This window comes from Anopheles merus, chromosome 3L (assembly GCF_017562075.2).
Source record: "Anopheles merus strain MAF chromosome 3L, AmerM5.1, whole genome shotgun sequence".
Classification (NCBI taxonomy): domain Eukaryota; kingdom Metazoa; phylum Arthropoda; class Insecta; order Diptera; family Culicidae; genus Anopheles; species Anopheles merus.
The window spans coordinates 12,886,954-12,910,518 of NC_054085.1; the positions used below are offsets into that span (position 1 = coordinate 12,886,954).

A 23,565-nucleotide genomic window follows, 5' to 3' on the forward strand; every position below is an offset into this window, starting at 1 on the left:
CATAGGGGGAAAGCGAAACCGCAAAGCGGGGTGGGAATGACAAAACGGAACGAAATGTGACGCAAACCAAAACTAATCTCCCCTCGTACATCTTTCTCTCGGTGACACTTACCTTTCCGCTCAGCACCATCCGGGCCGTATCCATCTCCTCCGGTATCGTTACCCGATCATCGGACGAAAGCGTGCGGATGAGGGTCGACACGGGCGACGGGGCCGAGAAGCCCATACCGTTTTCGGCACGCACCGAGAAGATGTAGCCCGTTTCCGGCGACAGCCCCGTAACCGTCGCGGTATTGCCCGCAATTTGGCGCAGCGCAATCTTCCAGCCCGCGTCCATCTCGCGATCGTCCGTGCTGTGGTACTCGATCGTGTAGCTGGCGATGGCATTCGTGCGCAGCTTGTCCTGGCCCCGGGCCCAGATCAGCGTCACGTTCGTGTTGGTAATGTTTGCTGCCTTCGGTTGGCCCGGTGCGGACGGTAGCAGCTCCGCGTTGAAGATTTGCTGCGATTGGGGCGGCAGATTGCTATCGACCTAATGGGAGGGAACACAAAATAGTAACCGGAATGTTTGTGTGAGTTGACAGAAGTGTATACATTTGGTTAGAAATGACGTAGTCGTCTATTTAATATGAAGAATTATGTATGCTTGAAACTTACACTCAAATAAGCAGACCAGGAATATTCATGGTCATCTAGCTTTACGATGCATCGGTACCATCCACTGTCCTCGGTTTGAAGATCTGCAAAGGAGATCAAATAAAAAAGAGGTATTTGTTATAATCATCTTGTAAATAGAATTGTTAATGAATTCTTGTTCTTGTTCTTGTTCTTGTTCTTGTTCTTGTTCTTGTTCTTGTTCTTGTTCTTGTTCTTGTTCTTGTTCTTGTTCTTGTTCTTGTTCTTGTTCTTGTTCTTGTTCTTGTTCTTGTTCTTGTTCTTGTTCTTGTTCTTGTTCTTGTTCTTGTTCTTGTTCTTGTTCTTGTTCTTGTTCTTGTTCTTGTTCTTGTTCTTGTTCTTGTTCTTGTTCTTGTTCTTGTTCTTGTTCTTGTTCTTGTTCTTGTTCTTGTTCTTGTTCTTGTTCTTGTTCTTGTTCTTGTTCTTGTTCTTGTTCTTGTTCTTGTTCTTGTTCTTGTTCTTGTTCTTGTTCTTGTTTTATCACGAAATCTCATACATTATCCCCTTCTTTACGGCATGTCACACATGTCATCATTCACCAAAACATTAAATTAAATTAAGTTTTACTTTTAAAATCGCAAAACAAGAGCCCTGTTTATAATGTTTTCCGCTAATGAAAAAGTTTATTTAATGGACAGTTTCCAGTACGTTCTAGGTCCAGTGGTTCCTTCATATTATGAGGTGAACAAAAAATCGTTACCTAATGACACACCATAGAACTTTAAGCAGCATCTTTATGCAACGGTTGCGTCCAAAACCCCACTCAGCTTGTTGTTTAAAGTTTCGAAGGGCGCACAAAGTAAACGTCAAAGTTGCTATCACTACGACGTTCTCTACTCATGCGGCTCACAGGTACCCACAGAACAGTACAAGTTTGTACTTGGTACGAAAGCATCGCCACCCAGCGACCGCTTTTGAAGAGGCTACCCATTTTCTCCATTCCAATGTCACTATTTGTTCTGGGTAGGACTAAAATCCTGCCCGTCGTCCTGCCCACAGGGGACCGCCGAACGAATGGAGCAGCATGGTAAGTAGTTTTTGTGTTTCATCCCCCATCCCTGCTGGGGTGTTGTACACTTTTAGCAATGTATAAAGAGTGTATCTTTACGATCCTTCGAGCATATCCTTGAACGTCGGCAGGAGGTAAAGCGAGGTTTTGTGATGCAAACGCGCACAAAATAAACAAAACATCAACAGCAAAAAACTCTCAGCAAGAATCGGGCAGTACAAGGACCGTTTTGCGGTATAGAAAACGTACATGAGCAAGCATACAGCATAGAGTAAACGCCTTCGAGTACGTGAAACGAGGTGAAAAGCGACCGTCACCTAGGTGCGCTTTCATTAGTGAAAGCATGTTCGAAAAGCGTTATGTTCTTCCACTACAATGTGTAGCACGGGATGTTTCATTTCATCGTCCTGCTAAAAGGGTGTAAAGAAAGGATGTATGCTGCTCTGCAGAAGTTTGCTTTCATGCACTAACACGGTGTTGTGGTAACGTTGTGACGCATTGTGGCGCAAGTTTAGAACACGAGAAACGTGTAACGAGTACAAACCATCTGAACACTATGTTTACGCTAGTATCTCAAAGCTGTACCACAAATTGAAGGCTAGAGAATGGTTGAAATAACACCAAAATCCCCACCGTCTTCAATCTCGTTCTTAATAAGACCAAAAAAAAATCCAAAATGAATCGCTTTACCACTTACACCCGAACAACGTAGTTGTGTAACAAGATACTTTAATGACTCGTAATAATGTCACTCTAACCCCAAACCCTCCATTAGGCGAGTTAGCGCATCGAGATCTTTAAATACCCGTGCATCCTTACAGAAGCAGAACCCTCATTAAGCCTCCAATTTCAACACACAGAACCATCCGAAAAAGAGGATTTTGCACCGAAAAGCATTACCCCTACTAAAACCTCGTTCCAACCGACTACAGTTTATTTTGTCATTACCGTTTACCGAGCAGTGCTCGTCTTCAGTTTTTGGGAAAGGATACCTCCCCTAACCAAGACGGTGGCGCGGGGTTTTGCCAACGGAAGACCAACGAGCAACTAGAGCTCCACCAAAACCTCCAACAAAAGTGTTACAAACTGCTTACTGCAAACCCTCTAATGAAACCGCGCTGTGCGGATCTCCATTTCGGCGCCATATCTAATTATTGACCTCTTTTTCGCAAAAGCCCCCATTTTTTGTAAGAAATACCACGTCAAACCACGAGCCGAGGCAAGAAACAATATCAATGGGCCTTCAAGCAGGAAAAATTGATCTCGATTGGCAAACTGAAAAAGGAGCGCTGTACTAAAATGGCAACACTGCATCAGTTTCGCCATGGCGATGGCTTAATTCTCGGCCACCTTCAAGTGTGCAACGTGAAGTGTGTCCAACTCTTCCAGTCTAGCACTTGACATCTATGTGGAGAGGGGGGTTTCTTCTCTCTCTCTCTCTCTCTCTTTTTCGGGTGTGCTACCGTTGGGCCAAAAATCGATACCGTTCGGTTCTTTGCCATAGTACTTATGCACACTACAGTGCGCTATTTAAGACGTTCGCAAAGCCTATATGACTGCCAGTGGACCGGTGGTGGTGGCTAAAGTGGTACTTTACTGAAAAGTTTAACGGGAGCGGGAGCATCGGCAGTAAAGAGAAACAAAAAATGTGCCACAAGAATTTGGGTCCTTGGCAGTGTGTACCTTAAATGGTCGTGCGTAAACAAAGTAGCGCAAGCGAGGTGTGAGAGATGGTTTTGTGCGTTTGTTGAAGAGACCTTTGCCGGTTTGGTTCATTTTTTTTCTGATGTTAAAAGCAACGGGGAAGATGTTTTGATCCAAAGCTATGGAGGCAATACAATCTCGCAAGACTCTTGAGTGTAACGAATGAAATTTTTGATACAGTTTGCAAAAGTTTTATTATTTAATTCAAATGAAATTTAATGGTGAAGTAAGAAATTGGGAAAATTGGGAGAGAAAGTGAAAATAAATATAGGGAAAAGGCTAAAAAAATCTTCAAAAATCATCAAAATCTTATCCATTTACGATCATTTTACCACCCCTTATGACTACTCGTAATCAATGCAACAAGGAAAAAATCACACAATGGATAAAATTGCCCAGAAAAAATCTTTTAAAGTCACCTCCTAAAAGCCAACCATAATGTCAGCGAAGAAAGTGAATTCCATTTCCTACCTGTAGCGAACACAATACAGCCCCCCATGCTTCCCCATCGACTTCGTCGTTGCGGAAATGATATTCCCCATTTCGACAAAAAAAGAAAACCTGTGCACGTACGCACGTGTACACAAACGCACACGAGAGGCGCGCGCACGCCGCCCATCACCAGGGGCATTTGCATTTTCATCGCAAGAGCAACCCACCATCGGAAGTCATCGACGATGGAACAGCCTTCATTCTAATAAAAGTTATTCAGTCCCCTTCAGCACCCCCGCTTTCTCTTGTCGTGAAAATGAAGGTTCGAACGGTTCTTGTTGGTTGCTTTTAGACACAGGGCAAAGTGTGTTCTTCCCCTTGCCGAAAGCTCAGCAGGAAACACTTTCAATGATAGTGGAAGTCTTTGGGATTTTTTTTTTCATTGTTGGTTTGGTGCTCACTTTACCCTTACTCTGCATCGGTAAGAAGCTGTTAACAACGCATCACGGCCGATTGGTTTTTGGCTGTTGGAACGGAGCGGAACAGGGGAAATTCGCCGCCAAAGTGAAACGTGCCGTGCATGTGGAAAAAGTTTGGAGGCCGGAAATTTATACGTAAAATTTACGGCCTTCCCCAGCCTGAAGCTGAAGTAGGGTATTTTAGGGTGTTTCGGAAGTCGCAAAAGGTTTGAGCATATTTTTTTAAGAAAGTTTTTCAAAGATTTCATCGTGATTTTTGAAGCAAAAGGAAAGTTATTTTGCAGATGAGATTTAAGCTCTACAAAGCTCGTTATTGTATCTCTACCTCTTCTTTTCGAGGCAATTTAAATTAAAGTATAGGCCCGTTTTTTCCAGGCCCTCCTTTAAAGTCTAACTTCACTCATAAATCATCCCGAGAGTCGATAAAACTTTATTAATTTGGCGCAAAGCACCAGCCACTCATGGAGTAGCAAATTCATCAAACAACAAAAAAGATCGAGGTAAAGCAGAAGCAGCAGCAAAACAAACAATCGTACAGTGCGCGTATCATACGCCGTGTCCTCTTGAGACAGGCCGGGGTCGGTGTGTGGTTACAAACAACCCTCACATGGGCGCATATCCATGTGCCGAGAGAGCCTGCTGCTTCTGAGGATCAAATTGGAAAACTTTTTTGATGAACCTCTTTTCATTTGCCTTGCTTTTTGCCATGGAAATTGTGTGATGAGAGTGATGAGCTGTGAAGTACCGGAATATTTTTTATTGGAGGGGCCCACACGTCAGAGATCACTCTGTACTTGCCCGCCAGGCTCCGTTGATTGAGGTACGGTTTGGAGTGGGAAGCCTATCTGGTTTGAGTAGGGAATGTGTTGTGGTTGAAGAGGCGAACGAAAACACAAACAGCAAAGTAAACATCACATGGTGCCTGCTCTTCATTCTTCCGGCGTAACGAATACCATGTGCAAAAAGTCGTCCAAAAACTCTGTTCAATTTCACAAAGTGCAATATGCGAATATGGAACGATTTAAGCTTGAATATTCATCCCTCAACTCGTTTTTGGTTGCAATAATTTGAAACCGTTTCCACTTGAATACAAGTGCCTAAAATCGTTAATATTGAGGGAAGCTTACACACACACACATCATCCATCCTGAGAGCCGCGAGCTCGAAAAGATGAACCCAATAGCCCACTAATTGAATCATTGACAGCACCAAAAGCTCAATCAACTTTCGAGCATCATTAGCTTATCGGGCCATCGGATCTTGTGCTTTATTTTTGTTCTGCCTAAACCATCTACAGCCACCAGCACACAAAGAGCACATCATCCTTTCTTTCCAGCTGTGCATAAGCACACGAGTTCACACTCCAACGGTGATCGCAAACACGAGCGAACGCATCTTGAACGAAACATAAGACGAAAGCCAACTAAGAGAGGTATGGGTTTTTCAGGCTGGTGAACACGATTTTTGTCCTGTGTCCTGTACATCTTTCTCCCGCTCTTTTTCTTTGGTTGTTCGGTTAACCTTATGGTGGCTTTGCCGGTGAACCATCCTCGAACAGATCATTTACATAATGACATTTAATTGAAAAGGCTTTGACTTTGGTCGTCACACTGGAGGGCGCAAGCAACAGGCTAGCTAATCTGACCCGCAGTAATGGAGAGGAGCCTTTGAGGTCGTAGATTCAAAGTACCGAGAGACACACACTTTACCGTCACTTTACGGGGTGATGAGATTCGCTTTACAAGATGCATCACGACTTCTTTTGGGGAGTAAAGCTGCACAGAGTTTGTGCATGTCGGTTTGACAAAGTTAGGAAACGTCAGACAAGTAACAGTTGTGTGCTCTTTCATCATGACATTGTCTGCTATGCGTAAATATAAAGAGCGGGAATGTGTCTCAGAAATTGAAATGCCTTGTATTCCAGCAACTTCAATGATTGAAAAACCTTTTCCAGACATCTCCAGGACAACTTACAAGCACAACACTATTTCACAGTCTCACGAAGCTCTTGTGCACTACGTAAGATGGCAATCAAAGTCTCTGGAGCTCCCTGCGGAGAGTTTCGCCAATCCTGCTGAGAACTACCTTTCAACACAGGACTTTCAAATGTGATGGTAAGAACTCCTGGAGATGACCCTTGAAGAGGTTTTTTGCATGCGCTCCCCTCTCCGCTCTGGAAGTTGATTGATGATGCATGAGCTGTTCGTGCAGCAGCCTCCAAAGCCCAACCCGACGCAGTCCATCCGGCGAAGAGTTTATTGAGTTGAGAACATCAACCTCGAAAGGAGAAGCGTAAAAAACTGCAACTCTGCTTAAGCACTAAACTGTGTAAAAGATTCAATCAATCATGTGTACCCGGTGGAAGGCTGGATGATAAAAGAGAAAACCGTCCACGTGTGGCTTGTGTGTGTTTGCGCTTGGACGGCTTGAACATGGACTTTATCCGCTTGAGGGAGAGAAAAAAGGTAAATCTTTCCATGGTTGAGTAATGAAACCGGATATCCTTACTTCACTCACGATTTCCCGTCGGCAGCGTTAATATACCACATGGGCACATTTCACCTTCATTTTCCGAAAACGGACTGCAAGATTTCTATTATTCTAACGTGCACTCGTCAATAATTAAGGTTTCACAAAGCCAGAGCCCTCCTACAAAGTGCATCTTACCCCAGGCACAGCTGGCATACAAAGCGCTCGCTTTCAATAATCAATGAAGCGCATGTAATCGCATGGTACGGGGTTTTCTCCTCCCTCAACAACAGATTGCACTTTTAGCAAGAACTCTGCAATGATGCACAAAGTGCACGGCAAGAGATTGCAGTACCATGTCGAAGTCAGCAACCATTAAATGAAGCAAATCGTCTCTAGTTGGACGGGGCGAGAGCATGTGCGTTGATGCCACTTCTGGTTGAAAGGCGTTTACGTACGTTCGTACGTACGTACCCTCCGTCTCATCTCATTACTGATGCGCACACACATTAAACGGGAAGATTAAATGGAGGAATAACTCATATTGTACCGGTTGTTAGTGCATCAATTAAACCATTTCAATCGAACCTCAATTTCGCATTTTTATTCGCTTTGCAATTGGGTATTAAAGGACTATTAAACGGTGCATTGAGCGGAACCAAATAGGAATCCTTTGCTACCCTTTCATTTCCATGGAATTAGGTTCCTATTTCCGCCTACCAATACGCATTTCATTTCATCACCATGGTAAAAATGAAAAACCTTCTTCCAAGTGACGCAGAGTTTCGCAGATGTGGGCTTCCCTAGACCTCCCATTGCGGAAAGGTAACGTGCCGTGAGTTACAAAACTGGCTGATGAATGTAACTGATGATTCAATTTAAATTCTGAACATATTACTCTCCTTTTGCCATGGATACTCGAGAGCAAGTAATCCTGTTTTGGGCTTGGGTTTATCATAATTCAGCTGCGACTTACCATCAATCCGTAGCGATCCACCAGAAAGAATTTTGAAGCGTTTGCCGGGCCCAGTAAGCAGATTGATACCATCACGTTGCCAACGGGGCGCTGACGAGGACGCTGTTGATGATGAAGGTGCTCCGTACGCAGAGCTGCGACAGGGAAGTGTTGCCTTCGTTCCGCTCGGAAGGCTCTGATTGGAGGGAACCTGTTGCAGCAGAGGCGGTGGAATACTGTCAATTGGGGAAGTCACCTGGAAAATTGGGAGAATGTAGAGCTTTAATTGGAGCGTTTGGTGCGCATACTGGTGAGGGGAAATTTCGATTGATTAAATTTCAAGCTTTGAAGAACTGAATGTACCTGTAGAATGAATATTTTATTTCATAATACAGATGACGCAGACAAAGATTCTCGGAATAACAGACAGAGTATCAAATTTCACAAATAAACAACACGAGCTGCATCGGACTTCATCGGCCTATAAATCCATGCGTTGACACCCTGTCAATGGGGATGCCACGCGTACAACGACAATCAGCAAGGGCGACAGATAAACAATAACAGCGACACCATGCCATGTCTCAAGGTGACCTGGCGCGGAAGCCGCCAACAGCTGATACTGATTAAACCGTACAGTGAAAAGTAATAAAAATAGCCCATGAATAGGTCAATGGATCCCGCTGAGTTATAATAATAAATGGCATCACAGGGTTTATGTCATCATTCCAGAAGAGTTTATAAATCCTTAAGGTCTAAACCTCATCCCGTAATCATTGTCTAGATGGCGCTTGGCTTTGAAGTAAGTTTGATTTCATTTGTTTAGAAGGACATTTACAGGGTTTTTAATCATCTTTGTGACATTAAATTTTTATGACCAACGTGATACAAATAACATATCAATAATTCCATCATCTTGGGAACTTTCTGCTTCGGAAATAATCGATTTTAGGTATTGTTTACGGGTTTGTAAAAAAAACATATAAGGCTTGAAAAACAGGTTAAAGAACATAAATTGGACCTGAGAGAGACATTCATGTTGCAGAAATTGTATAAGTTACCTAATTAAGCTATGAAATATCAAAAAACCTTTGAGGTAAAGTGTTGAGAGAACCCTATCTTCTTCTTTTTGGCGTAACGTCGTACGCGGACATGTCGGCCTATACAGGCTTTCGAGACTTAATTCATTACCACGTAGCCGGATAGTCAATCCTTGCAACGGAGTGATGGTCCATTCTGGGCTTGAACCCATGACGGGTATATTTTTTTAGTCGTTCGAGTTGACGACTGTACCACGGGACCGCCCTATATTCAGCATTTTTATCTCTGGTAATAAGGCGATCTTAGACATTGCTAGTTATCTCTAAGTCCTCGCCAATATTTTTACTAAATTTCCAATAAACCTCAAATTATTCTGCCTTAAATTCTACCTCAACTCACCTGCAGATACACCCGGCTCGTTACCGATCCTGCCACGCTCAGCGCCGAACAGACAAAGTATCCATCATCCTCCCGCTGCACACCCCGGATCTGCAACGAGCCCTGCCCGGAAACGTGCATATTGCCGTAGCTGTTGTTCGGGAACATTAGCGTCTGCGAACCTTCCCGCGTCCAAAACACGGACGGCAGTGGACTACCGCCCGCCGAACATTTAAACGTCACCACCCCGTTGACGGTGACTTTCTGGTCCTGGGGCCGCACGGTGAACACGGGTGGAGCTGTGAATACAAATAAAATGATGAAATCAGTTGAAGATGCAAACGTTCGATGCCACTGGCTGGAGTTGGCAAAGACCGAATGAAGTGGTTAGGACATTTTTCGATGGATCATAAAATTGCGCAAACATTGTGTGAAGTGGAAAGTTACAAAAACGAGACCGTTTGGTTGGTGGTGTGTCGCATCGTTTTATGATTGTTGGCCGCAAGTCACACACGGACGCCTACAGTGGCGGAGACCAGAGACCCGTTCAAGAAGAACCCGTTCGCAATAAAACGTCGCCAGTCGCCAAATGTGTAAAAAGCCGTACGAGGAACGAAATAAACGGGAGCATTGATACTCCAAAAAAAAAAAAGCATCTGCCCACCATAAAATGACGCCACCACATTTCGCGTGCATTTTTTTTTTTGGGGGGCTTGGTTGTTAAAATCTGATTTCCAATTCGGATAGCCAATAAACCGGCGGGGAGATACAGTTGGCTCTTTAAGGCGCGTTAAGCCCGTAAATGATGTGTCCGCGGCCCGCGCGACAAAGATTGCGTAAAATGCTGTCGGTCCAGATTATCTTCCATCGATCGTCGGTGGTTAAAGTTGTTATCCGATTCATGTCATTCCCTCCCCGCTTTAATGTCATCGATTGCATTAATTAGCCCGTACTTATCGCACACCCCCTTCTCTTTACTTACTGTTGACGGTGAGGCTGCCCCGCGCACTGATCACACCGACCGAGTTCCGGGCCTCGCAGATGTACTGCCCATGATCGTCGGCCGTGACATTGCGTATGATCAGGCTCCGATCCTCCTCGGATATTTCTGCCCGCCCGACCGGTATGTCACCGTGCTGCTTCGTCCACAGTATCTGCGGGGCCGGATCGCCCCCGACCGCACACTGGAACTGTACGCGGTGGCCCTCCAGCACGGTCGCATCGTCCGGTTCGGCCACAAAGTACGGCTTCACTGTAATAAAGAGAGAAAGAGTGGAGAAAAGTTGTAAATCATGCATCGACTCGCCGGTGGTGGTGGGTGCCAAACAACGGACTGGCTGATTAAAAATGACATAAATTATGATCCAAAGTAGCACCCGCTAAAAATTAAGTCCCCCAATCAGCGCAGCAATAACACATCGGCCGCTACGTTCGTCGTTCTGTGTGTGACTGTGTGAATCATTTTTCCTGCATTTTTCTTACTGCGCGATGCGCGATATTTATCACGTGCGCGATAAAACACAAGCTTTCTAAATCGTTTCCTTCGAGTGTGCTGCTTCACTGCTGCTACTCTCTCTCTCTCCCTCCGTCTTGATGTGCCGGTGTGTGATGTGAACGAATAATTTAATTTGTTATGCAAATGGTTAGAAGCAATTCCAGCGCGGCCGAAACGGTTGTTATTCCCACTTCTCACCACGCTAACGATGCCGTTAGCCTCGGGGAGAAAAAAGAAGCATAATGATTCCTTTTTACCATAGACATTAATCATTGTGGTGGAAAGTCAGAAAAATCGCTTGAGGAAATTGAGGATAGAGTTGGGAGTGGAGACACACACACACACACACGGAAGGTGTAAAAACCCGAAGCATATTGATCTTCATTTCAATGGGCTGCGAGCGACCGCACTTAAGAAAAAAATGTTACCTCCGTAAATCATTCCCTTTGCCCCCTCCCCCCCCCCCTCGCACACACGCCACGTGTTCTTCGCCACCCCCTTCGCACGACCACACTTACCCTGGACGGTTAATTTTGCGAGTCCACTTTCCCTCGAGCCGACCATGTTCTGGGCGATGCACTGGTAGCGCCCCTCGTCCGTCGGCCGCACGTCGCTGATCAGAAGGTTGCCACTGTCAACGATCCGTATCCGGGCGAGCTCCTTCGATGGCCGATAATCGTCCAGCTCGAGAAAGCCGTCGTTCTGGACGAGGGAAAAAACGGATTTTTACGTAAGAGAGTCGACGCCGTGATAAATTGCGATTTTACGTTGATGATAATGGTGTGGCACTAGAGGGTGTGCCAATGCCCAAAAAGAACACACAAAAAAAGGTTTACCTTTTTCCAGCTAACATTTGGCTCGGGATTGCCGCGGGGCGGGCTGCATTCCAGCAGGGCCGTCTCGCCCGCCGCAACGCGCGTATTTTTCGGCTCGACGCGGAAATCGTCCCGAAGCGCTGCAAGGGAAAAATGTGTGATTTTTTTGAAACTTTTCGTATGAAAATTCTGACTTTTTGAGCGTCTCTTTCAGCGTCACTTACTTGCCACCTGCAGTGTTGCGTTCCGGCTGTAGACCTTGCCGGCCTGATTGCTGGCCACGCACCAGTAGACCCCGTCGTCCTGCTCCTTTTTGCTGTGCACGGTGCGCAGGAAGAATAGCGAACCGGCCGGCAGCAGGACATGGTTAGCGTCCAGCTTTACCTCCTCCCCGTCCTTGTACCACTGGATGACGGGCTGGGGTTTGCCCTCCGCTTTGCAGTTGAGCGTGACCGGATCATTCTTGGGGACGATCGTATCGCTCGGGTTTTCGATTATTCGTGGCGAGCGATATTGTGCTGCAAAAATGAGCAGAAAGAAATTTTTTAAAAATTTAAGTAAAGGGAGAAATTAAACGGAATCGTATTTGGATTGAGAACATAGTTTTTATGTATTGTTTAAATGTCTTCTAGGTCAATTGAAGAAATTAAACTTCATGAAACAGTTAATTCAGATTCCAACCAAATCGAAAGACGGCTTAAATACGCTTTAGAAGTACAAAAATACAGTTTTAGTGCATTGGCATCATATCTACCGTACCCTTAAAGACAAATGGGCTATTTTGAGACCATAATTGAGGCCCAAGATCATAGCCTTAAGATCATTTTGGATCATTTGACCAATGACGTGAGATTATGTTACATATAACTCAGAAAATCAGGTGATTTAGAAGAATTATATTAGTAGACATAAACTTCCGTGCAGATTCAACAACAGTAAATAATTGCTCCTTTGTAGTCTGTTAGGTAATTCAGAAATGATTCTTGGGGAAATATTGGTTTGTTTAGTGATTTTCGAACCCATTACATGCTAAGATCAAAATTGTAAAATTTACATTAGTACTGCCTGTATCCAAAATAATCCCCTACATCTACTACTGAATGATTTTTCGAACTGGGTATTTTGATTCTGTAACACTTACAGCTCACTTGGAGTCTTCAGACCTTCTTCACTTCCCATTCTGAGTTGTTAATCTACATTGTCCAATGTTTTATTTATCTAATGTCTACTAATTAGGATTTCGTTTGTGAGCGATGCAGGCGATCGGTTCGATTGTCAATAAGATACAGAATTTTGACAACTTAAATGTACTGGATAGTCCTCCAATTCTGACTCTCGGGGCAGAATTGGAATGCTTAGAAACCATATCTAGTGCAGAGAATATAGTCCAAATTTATCATAAAAATATAACACGATCAAATGATGCCTGATGTATCTTCACAGGCAATTAACAACCAAGTTCATAAACATATTCCAAAAAGATTATATCTTTTCATACTAGACAAACACTTTAGGAGAGTATTGGAAATCTACCACTCTGTATACGGTTCCGAATAAAGACAAAGCCTTAACTTCCTTTCTTTTATGACACATCTATTTGTAGCTGGAGACACAGGAGTCAAACGAATACAAGAAAACGCAAAAAAGCCATTCAGACATATACACAAAAAAACCCAAACTCCAATCGCACTACCAGCATCTACCACCCCAGTGTCACACCAAGACAAAATCCACAAAAAAATGAAATCGTTTCGAAACCATAAACTCACTTGACATAAGAGATCTCTTTTAGTTATTACGAAACAGGAACAAATTAGTCACCGTGTACCAGACCAGCAGCGTGTGGCACGGTCGACCAGCTTAGCCCAGCTTCCCCGAAAACGGAAGAAGCAGATCATCGACAACCGAAGACACCGAAAAAACCAACGACCAAAAACGAGGAAAAAAAAGAAGCAGAACATACCCACACCCGAAGGAGAGAAATATTGGGCGTTAGACTGCTCGGCGTAAGATGTGTGAACAAACTGCCGCCGCCAGTGGCCGCGATACAAAACATCGTACGAAAGTAATTTTTCATGTTGCCCACGCCCTGCCGTTCACTTGCTGACGATAAGCTTTGCTTCCGACCGGCGAAGCGAACGTCGAACGAAAGGAAGTTTGCCTCCATTTCCCACATCCACACATCCTCATCGGTATGCTGCGTTCTTTTGCAGTGGGCGCATATGGGTTCGTTCGTTGGTGGTTCGTACCGAAAGGATGGAAGAGATTTTTGTCAATATAAGGGATTAATAGGGTGTTGCAAGCAGAGCGAAGCGATGCTAAAAATTGACAAACTGTCTGGAGGTTTTGTCTGAACGTTTTCTGGGAAGAGAGCCAAAAAGATAAACAGTTTCGAAACGATTAACGCTCATCGACGGCATTGTGTCCCTGCGGGGAGCTTCTTCTTTTTTACTTCATTTTATATCCAGATATAATTTGTAATAAATTGTTAATTCAACAATACCAACAAACGGCCTCAAAATGGTTGTCAGCTTTAAAAGGTTACAGCATCAATTAATCACAGTTTTAACACCACTCAACTGACTCATCGGTTAGTTTAGCGTAGAAACTTGTTAACTACAATGTAATACGACATTTTGCACCATCCATGCGATCGTTTTATGCCCCATTTTCGACAGCTGAAGGCACTGTGCAGCCTCAGTGCAACATTCTTCGCAAAACCAATCTCGATTTCAATTGATACTAGCGAGCGAACGCTCGCGATCGTTATGGCGAGAGGAGAACATCTGTACGAAAAGCCCTCCTGCAGGGCACACCACCCGGACCCAGACATTACACAGCTAGAGAGAGAGAGCCTGGTGTAACGAACGGTCTGTCCGCCCACAGGTATGCAATTTCAATATTGGCAGCGGCGCCCCGTCAACTCTGGCGTGTCTGTGTCATTTTTTAGCCCATGCGCAAGCGCACCAGCGACACGCGACACGATCGTGCGAACATGCAAACGCCATCACCACCATCGCTCGGCCTATGCCCAAAACGGGTAGTATGCGAAGGTCGGTGCAGCAATAATGGTCAGCAATAAAACCGCGTGTAATATAAAGGGAAGAGGAGGAATAAAAAACTACCTCACCACCACTGCAACACAGTCACCCGACGAGACTATTTCTATCAACCGGCGAGTGGCAATATCCATGGCAGCCGCCACCGCCAGATAGACACCACTCTGATGAGATGAAAAATGGATCAGTTGCGGCATGCAAATGCAAAAGGGTACAACAGTTGTATGGCGAGAAATAAACACCTCCAGATGTACTGGAATGGATCAAGTACATCATGGTTTAGATAAAAAGTAACTAATTAACATTGAAAACAAGAGCCCTCCGTACATCCTGGTAGATTTCAACGGAGTAATTATTCTGAAGGTGCTTAGAATCGCCTGGACCTCTCATTTCTGATCCTACGCGTCTAGTGGGATGATGGTAGTTCAAGCGTAAGCTTAACAAATTGCATTCACGAACGCACCCACGGCAGCTTGGGTGCAAAGACTTAATTTATGATTGACAGTTTTAGGCGCTGTGTGGTACACCACACTAAGCTGTCAGGGATAAAGGCTCATAAAGTGTGCGAAAGGCGCAAGAATAAATTAGCGCATTAAGAACGACGGCGCCTCGCTTCTCGGTTGCTATTGACAAATTGTCTAGAAGTCTATTGCTTTGTTCTAGGAAGTGTTGACGTCAAAATCAAAGTCCAATAAGACATCACAGAGGCGGGTGTGGCGCGTACGATCGTTCTTCTATTGTCGAAGGTCCGGAAGTTTGGAAAACCGGAGGTTCTCTACGACCTAACCCCAGGTGACTCATCGTCGCAGTGGTTTTGAGCAAAAGGTTTGAAAAGACAGGAAGCTGAATGACTAGACCCAAACGGCCTGTCTGAGTGAGTTGGTATAGGAAGTTTGCAAGTTATTGAGAAATTCAGTTACAAGGCACGTCGTTTTTGCTGCAGAACAAATACAGGATATGCCATAAAAGTGCATTGATGTTGCATACCCTGACACACATGCCGATGATGTGCTCCAATGGCTTCCCATCTTTAGCAAACTTCATCAAATTTATTAAGATATCTCGAAAAGATTGGACATTTTGCACAACAAATTGTGAGGGCCCATATGTTGTCGTGCCCTAGATATCTCTTTCCGTAGCTCTGTTACTCACCGACTGTTGGGTTTTACTTGGAAGCGCTGCCGATAACAATCTTCCACTTGGCTTGTGGCATGCCGGGGGTTGCGCACTTTTCTCCGAATTTGCTCCACCGTGAAGCACCAGTAATGAAGAGATAATTTTTTTTTAAATATTCTACCCACGACAGTTTACGGTTAAAATATGGCAGCAGCCATTCGAGACGAGACGTCCCATGCTCGATTGCTGCCAGCGGGATCTGCGGAGACACTTTGTTACAGTTCACAACAACGCACAACGGTTTGATGCTGGCCAGGGGTGGGTTTTATCCCCTCCCTACCGATCACTATCTATGCTAATCGAAGTGACTTCCCGTACGGAAGCTACACCAAATGTGCTCCCAAATGTCCGCCAATGCTGGACCTTCTCAGAAAGAGCGCGCCCGCGCGTTCAAGTTATTCATGAACAGCGGATGAAGATTAGGCACTAATTTATCCACAAATTGGTGAGCGTTGGTGAACGGAAGGAGGAAAGATTTTAAGATATTAATAAAACATGTTGATAAACAACTCAGGAAAGATTTATTTCTGCCACGCTAAAGATCAAACATTGCTGCACATTAATGTTGTTAGCGCATCTGGGGTAGTGTGTGGAGATCTGTGAAGTCCCTGTGAAATCCCCCGGGCAACGCACATGTGTGTTTGACGATCAAAAAAGTGAGATGAAGATATTTTAAACAAACGCAGCCAGCCAACACTTTGCATCAACAGTGCGAACAGTGGAGCCACGTGAATTTCACGTTTGATGCGCATCCAAACCGGCGTTTTCGCTACCGAATGCCGGGCTTTTCAGCATTTGCCGGCGGGTAAGATTATGCCATGTGTCAACAGTGCCATTGGCAGACAGAAGCGCACAGTGCACCAACAACAACAACGACAACTGCACTAAAAAACAATGGCACGTCTTTGTTTCTGGTACTGGCGTTTGATACAAATTTGCCTGCAGCTTGAACGTTGTCCCCTACGGGGAGTGGGAGAGATGATACAAACAGTTGCAGTGCTGCAGTCAGTCAGGCGCGCTTCGGTCGTTAGAGGGCGCGCAGCTGGATCTTCGTTGGTGGTCAGTACAATCTTGCTGCTGCTGCTGCTGCTGGCGCTGCACTGTCTCATCCTGTTTATTTATCGTTTTTCTTTGAAATCTGTTGCACAAAGTGTGGACAAATATCCTCAAGTGATGTGGGTGGGCTGTGGGGAAAACACGCAGACGACGCAGATGGATAATAAAAGTTTGCTACAAATCGCCCGCAAGAGAGAATGACTTATTGTAAGCTTTAAGCAGCAAAGACCGATGCTCCGATGTTTTGTTGGAATTAGCAGTTATACCACAGCGATGCTTTAATAGTGCTTTACAAGTGAAATTTTTGCAAGTTGCAAGTGAAACGGCAAACACGTCTTTAAAATAGAAACTAATTAAATTTTTACTAGTTTTGTCTAAGGTTTAAGCAATTTTAAAGCCAACAAAAAGGAAAAAAGAAAACAAATAGTATAGTACAGTTTTAAATCCTCAAATATTAACACCACAGCTTAAAACATTATAATAATTAATTCTGAGGGCATAACAACAAGCTCTCAATAAAAACTAAAATGGTTATTTCGTACAAGCTTTAAATTCATTTTCTTTTTATTTCTGTTCATAAAAGTTATTGTTGTCTATAAAATCCTATCCATTTTTGTTGATAATTTAACAAGATTCTATGACATTCCGAATTAATAAACAATTAAATCCCTGTGCATTTGTAAAATCATAAACTTCAATTGCTATTCTAAGGTATGTTCGTTATTAATTTTTCATGTTTTGTAAACAATTTCGAAATGGAGACCATCCAGTACAATATCAGTAGAATTAATAATAAACAAGCTCTTTTTTACTATAAAAAAACATTGCAATACACGAACATTACCACTACACGAACATAGCATAAAAAGGCTTGTGCGCAACGACTGTAATGAAAAGCAAACAAGATCACTTGCTTTTCACTTTCCACATAAAAATAAGAAAAAATAAATCGTTCATTTTATTAAATTGTTCCATCCAATGGGCCAAACAAGCAAACATGCTGACACATACAGAAAAAGATAGAAAAGACATCAACTCTCCCCCTACGATCTTTTTAAAAATTACAAAACATCATCATTTCGAAGGGGCATGGCATGGGTGGTATCAATATCATATCGTTTTCACGTCCACGTTGTCATACATCATACATCATGTCATTGCGGCGAGCGTCGGTTTTTATTAATCTTTTCCCCCCAACCAGGGAGTATCTTTCTCTTTTTTTTTGTTCAGAAAAACGACAGCAAATTAACCGCGACATAAGGCGCTCGTCAGCGCGAATGCAGCTTTATTCCACCCCGAACGAGTTCGAGGATATGGGATGGTGATGGTGGGCGAGAACCCGCTACGAAACGAAACCATATCGCGCAAACGTAATTGGTTCAACAAATTATTAAATTGATTTATTTAACTCACAACCACCGCACCCCGGTCTGTGTATGGTTGGTGTGTGAGTATGTATGTGGGTTTTGATAATAAACCCAGAGATCAGTTCGGTTCTGTTTGTAGCCGAGCAGTTCGTCAAACATATAATCTCCAGCCCCGGCCTCTGATTGGTGACATGCAGCACTTGTTGTTTTTTTTTTTTTTAAGTTTCGACTGTGGAAGGAAGGAACAGTTTGTGCATTTCACTACACCAATTGCATCAAATTGTTCGCCCGCGATGGACATCACTGTTTGTAAGAGAGCACAACAACAACAACCACAACAAAAATGCTTCCCAAAGAAAGAGACAACGCAACGGGTATGTAATTGAATTTTACAATTTCATGGCTTATGCACACGCAAGGCATGAGCGAACGGTTTCCGAATGCTTCGGTAGCATTGAAATGCAATGCCGTACCATCTGACGACGCACCGGCCGGCCATGGGTATCATGATGATGTATGTGGAAGTGGACGGTTTTATTAACAACGCAATGAGAGAGACAAACGCGGAAAAAAGATCAACAAGCAAGATAGAGATAAAGAGAGAAAGAGCGATATAGAGAGTGGACGGTAGATTACGCTGCATGTGATCGAGTTTACTTTCTAAAGTACTCGCGTGGGCCGATTCACTTGTTTATTGTCACGAGTAATTGACTTTGTCCGTTGCCAATTATCAGTGCCTTCGTGATATTTTCGAGACCAACAGTGAGGTTTTTTTTAGAAAATATGATTTTGCTTTTAACATTTAAAAAATGCCAACAAACGTAATATTACAATTTATTCTTCAAATATCACTTGAAAACACAACATGTAAAGAATACCCCTACCAAAACATCAACGAATTAATTTCATACCACAACATTCAACACACAGCCACTTGAACACATTTTAATTTGTTACATCCATCTCACCCCCCGTGTTTGATACACCGAAACCTCCCGCGCGTTTGATGCTCCGTTGATTAAATCATAATTTTCGTCGTTAACAGGCTTGCAGACAGAGGGCACACACCACTCACACACCCTTCATTGAACCCCATCGAGCGTGTGCGTACGCCCTTCCGTACTTAGTAACGGCAGCTTAACTGCCACTGTCGCTGTCTAACAACGTTACAAAACGGCTTCAAAGCAGCATCTTTGATCCAGCACAAGTACGCAGGCACGCAGCAGGCATGACACGATGCGGGTGACTCTCATCGCACCGAAACAAGAGAGCAGAGAATTTTAATTTTGTACTTGTAAAATTGTTGCACAGGCAACACACTTCACCAGGAAAAGGCCAGAACAGAACGCAGTTCTGGTATGCTGAACGATCAAGAGTTCATCAGGGCTCATCAAAAGGCTGAAAATTAAAACTAGGCTGGCGCTGGGGAGTGGACGATATTTTAATCTCACAGCTATTATCAGTGACACTTTGTGCGTCCTTTAGTATGTCCGTGTGCTGCCCTCTGTCCGGAAATAGAAGAAGCTCGCTTTGAAATCCGCAAAATAGCGCACAAATGGAGCAACATGGAGCAGAAGAATGAGCTGTGTTGTGTAAGCTTTTCCAAAGCGAGGGCACAGCAAAGTAAACAGAGTGATGGTGTCTTATGAAAAGATTTAGGTCACCTTCTTCCCCGGAAACGGGATGCGAACGGTCAAGATGATTTGCGAAAACGCCTTTTTCTTAGCAGTTTGGCCTATTTTTATCGGTACGGTCCCATCATCATCGTCGGCCATTTTGGTTGGGGCCTTGAAACTACACCGAAGACGAAGGGAAAGGTTCTTCCTTATACTATAAAGAAACGTTTTTTTCTCTTCTTCTTGTTAGGCCTGTGTTGTTGTATCGCTACTGTGTAAAGGTCTGGTTATGATTACCTTTGATTAATGTTTGACCAGTGACCCCCACACATCCAGCTCTTGCCGGGCATGACTCACCTCAATATTGCACTACATGTTTCTTTTTCCTTTCTTTTATGTATCTTTTCTATAGTCCCCCATGAATTTTCCAATACAAACATTCCCGCTTAATCTAGCAAGCAGCGGAAAGGGGAGTAAGCGAGCCCACATGGTGACCTGCCCTCGGGGTACACACTGCCATCGGCTCATCACGAGAGCGCGTGCAAGTAGTTTAATCGACAGTGCACAGTGATGGTAACCAATTATTTTTACATTAAACAAAATCACATCATTAATATTCCAAACAACTAAACCGGGCGGTTGATTAATACTTCAGTGTTCCCCACAAACTGGGCGCAAGCAATCAGGCGTAATTGTTTCTTAACCAAGAGTAAAGCTCCGTATGACGTACAGCAACTACGTTCAATTTCTTACCCATTTATATCAATAAAAGGTAGAAATTTGGGAAGTTCGGTAAGGGGTGGCCGTCAGCTATAGACAAATATTCAACCAGATTAAACGAATCTCCAAGGTCGTACCGGGAGAAGCTTAAAGATGTGAAAATTGAACTCACACAAGGGCAGATAAGAAGGCAAAAAACACTTTCATAACAAAGATCCTTACGTGCGATGAATATCTTGACCATTTTGGTGTGTCTGCCCCTTTCCCTAAGAGCTCCCCTTCGCAATGTAGTAGGGATCCCTAAAAAGAAACATTAATTTTACCCCACATACTCCACATATTTCCTGTTAGACCTACAATTTGTATATGTGTGTTTGGGGCAGGGTAAAAAAGGGAAAGCGATTTCCTTTGTACAATATAAATTTTCCCTTTATTACGAACCCTGGCTATCCCATTTAACAGGAGCTGTGTGACTCAGTATCACTGAACCGAAAAGGGATTGGATTTTCACTTTAATTCCTTTGCTGTGCGGCAAACACGTACATAAGGGAGCGGTGAATAGTAATGTTAGTTAATAAAGCTATGAGCAAATTATTTGCAGCAAAAGGTTTTAGAGCTCCATGATGCTTGCTTACAAAATAAATTCCATTGTGTTTTGTTTTGCAACCTATCAAAATAGCTTATTTTATGGAAGATGAATAGTAGGATATAATAAAGACAGAGCTCACGCAAAACTTGGTAATGCAGTTTTTATTATTGCATACCCGATTTTTGCATGCTACCCATCCGATCACTTTTACTCTCCGCTGAGTGCATCCAAACGGTACGGAAGACAATAAGGAAGCTATACATAAGTATGGTCGTAAAACGTTAATCTCTACAGTACGCTTGCACACGATTACGTTTCAATTTATGCCAATTTGTTGCAAATAATAAAATGATGCAGATGCAGAAAAAAAACATCACACATCCATTCTGTCTGTGAGAAATAAATAACGCCTTGAAGCAAAACATTACTTACCCAGCAAATGTTAACGCCATAACTTTCCCTTCCAAGCGTTACAGCGTGTTTATTGATAGCATTACCATGCTTTGAATTTTGATTTTTGACAAATTGCTCTGGAATCATCCACACAAGAGCTTTATTTTGAGCCAAAAAAATACGCAAAGCAGCACCAAAATCGCCAACTTACACTGTGCACTACACTATCACACCAAAGCAACATCTCGGCCAGTGTAAAGTACACCCGTCTAACTTTTTCGCAGCGGCATAGATTTGCACACATAAAATATTCATAATGGATCGTCGTGTTGTTTGTATTTGAATACGGGCAAGTGATGCCGACGAAAGCAAACAAATGCCCGAGCGACGAAAAATAAAAACAAACGCATGAGCGTGCTTCGAATCCGTTCGCAACGTTTGAATGCGGAAGAGCAAGTTCCGAACTATAATACAGGGTTTTCCATTCCAATTAACAACTGTCCACAGTCAACTAGCAATCCTCGATTTGAAAAACACGATTGTCTACCACTTACAAACAAGTCAAGCCGTTTTTGGTACACTGTCCATTTCAATTTCACAATTGTCGTCTTCGAAAACACACGTCAGATGCGGCACGGGTTGTTTTGGTTTTGGCTGGAACGTGTATCACTTGAAGTTGGGAAAGCTGAGCAACATGGACATGTTAGGCAGTTTTATCTATATTTTAATTTTTAATACAATGCAAAATTTTTTACATTAATCCGTGCTGTTACAGGGTTTTCCATTCCAATTAACAACTGTCCACAGTCAACTAGCAATCCTCGATTTGAAAAACACGATTGTCTACCACTTACAAACAAGTCAAGCCGTTTTTGGTACACTGTCCATTTCAATTTCACAATTGTCGTCTTCGAAAACACACGTCAGATGCGGCACGGGTTGTTTTGGTTTTGGCTGGAACGTGTATCACTTGAAGTTGGGAAAGCTGAGCAACATGGACATCTTAGGCAGTTTTATCTATATTTTAATTTTTAATACAATGCAAAAATTTGTACATTAATCAGTGCTTTTACTGGTAGCAAATGAAAAAAAAAATTACAACGTCCCAAAATAACTTAAAAACTGTAACGCTCCAATAATAACTAAAACCAAATGATAAAACTGCTTAGCATGTCCATATTGCTCAACTTTTTCATATTCTCATATTCAATCAAGACCTGTTTACAGCATGGTTCAATTCTTATACACAAGTGATACACGTTCCAGCCAAAACCAAAACAACCCGTGCCGCATCTGACGTGTGTTTTCGAAGACAACAATTGTGAAATTGAAATGGACAGTGTACCAAAAACGGCTTGACTTGTTTGTAAGTGGTAGACAATCGAGTTTTTCAAATCGAGGATTACTAGTTGACTGTTGACGGTTGTTAATTGGAATGGAAAACCCTGTAAACACCCGATGGACAGGCTGGAATAAAAAAGTAAATCAAAACTAGCGCTGATAAAAAGGCAATGCAGAGGGAGAGTGTAGCTGTGGCATATGAATGTGAAGTATTGGTTCAGCTTCCCAAAATGCATTTAATGTGAATGAAAAGGATCGTTTTTGTGAGTAATGAAAAGTTAATATTACTAACTAAAAGCAATCATGTTTTACTTTACAAGCCTAACAAAATATTTGTAACAAAAGATCTCAATACACACGTTGTATTCTGTCTAAAAAGAAGTTTTTAAATCATATAGATAGCCCAATAACGGGTGAAGAGCTCTTTTAAAAATGCATTCAGGATATTTATACTACAGCACCCTCTACCGGCAAGCTTGTTAACAAGTACACTCTAAATATATCCAACGAATAGTCAACAACGCTACTGCAGATAATTTCATACTTTGAATGCATTTAATTATAAACATACGAATGATTTAGATAAATATTTCTGCACATTTTGACGATACAAAAAAAAAGCCCCACAATAGTTCCCATGCTGTGTCCTGCGACAGTTTCGCAAACACATCACCAAAACCGGAAAACAATCAGCGCTATTTATTCGTCATTTAAATTTCACCCAAACCCGAGGCCCTAAAACACCATCGCGAACAATCGAACGCATTCGTAGCAGTTCCAGTGGTAGGGGAGGTGG

At 43.1% G+C, this 23,565-nt stretch overlaps 1 protein-coding gene across 3 annotated transcripts in view; it reads right to left on the bottom strand.

Annotated features, from left to right (window-relative positions):
• LOC121598759 (roundabout homolog 2) overlaps positions 1–23,565 on the bottom strand; it is a 42,262-nt gene that overhangs the window by 3,408 nt on the left and 15,289 nt on the right. For all 3 annotated transcript variants that reach the window (XM_041926033.1, XM_041926031.1, XM_041926032.1), the window contains exons 4-11: positions 11,677–11,970; positions 11,474–11,592; positions 11,156–11,339; positions 10,125–10,394; positions 9,164–9,441; positions 7,745–7,979; positions 658–740; positions 113–532 (exon numbers count right to left, since the gene is read on the bottom strand). In XM_041926033.1, the coding sequence (XP_041781967.1) occupies positions 113–532; positions 658–740; positions 7,745–7,979; positions 9,164–9,441; positions 10,125–10,394; positions 11,156–11,339; positions 11,474–11,592; positions 11,677–11,970 (1,883 nt within the window). The remainder of the gene's footprint in view (positions 1–112; positions 533–657; positions 741–7,744; positions 7,980–9,163; positions 9,442–10,124; positions 10,395–11,155; positions 11,340–11,473; positions 11,593–11,676; positions 11,971–23,565) is intronic.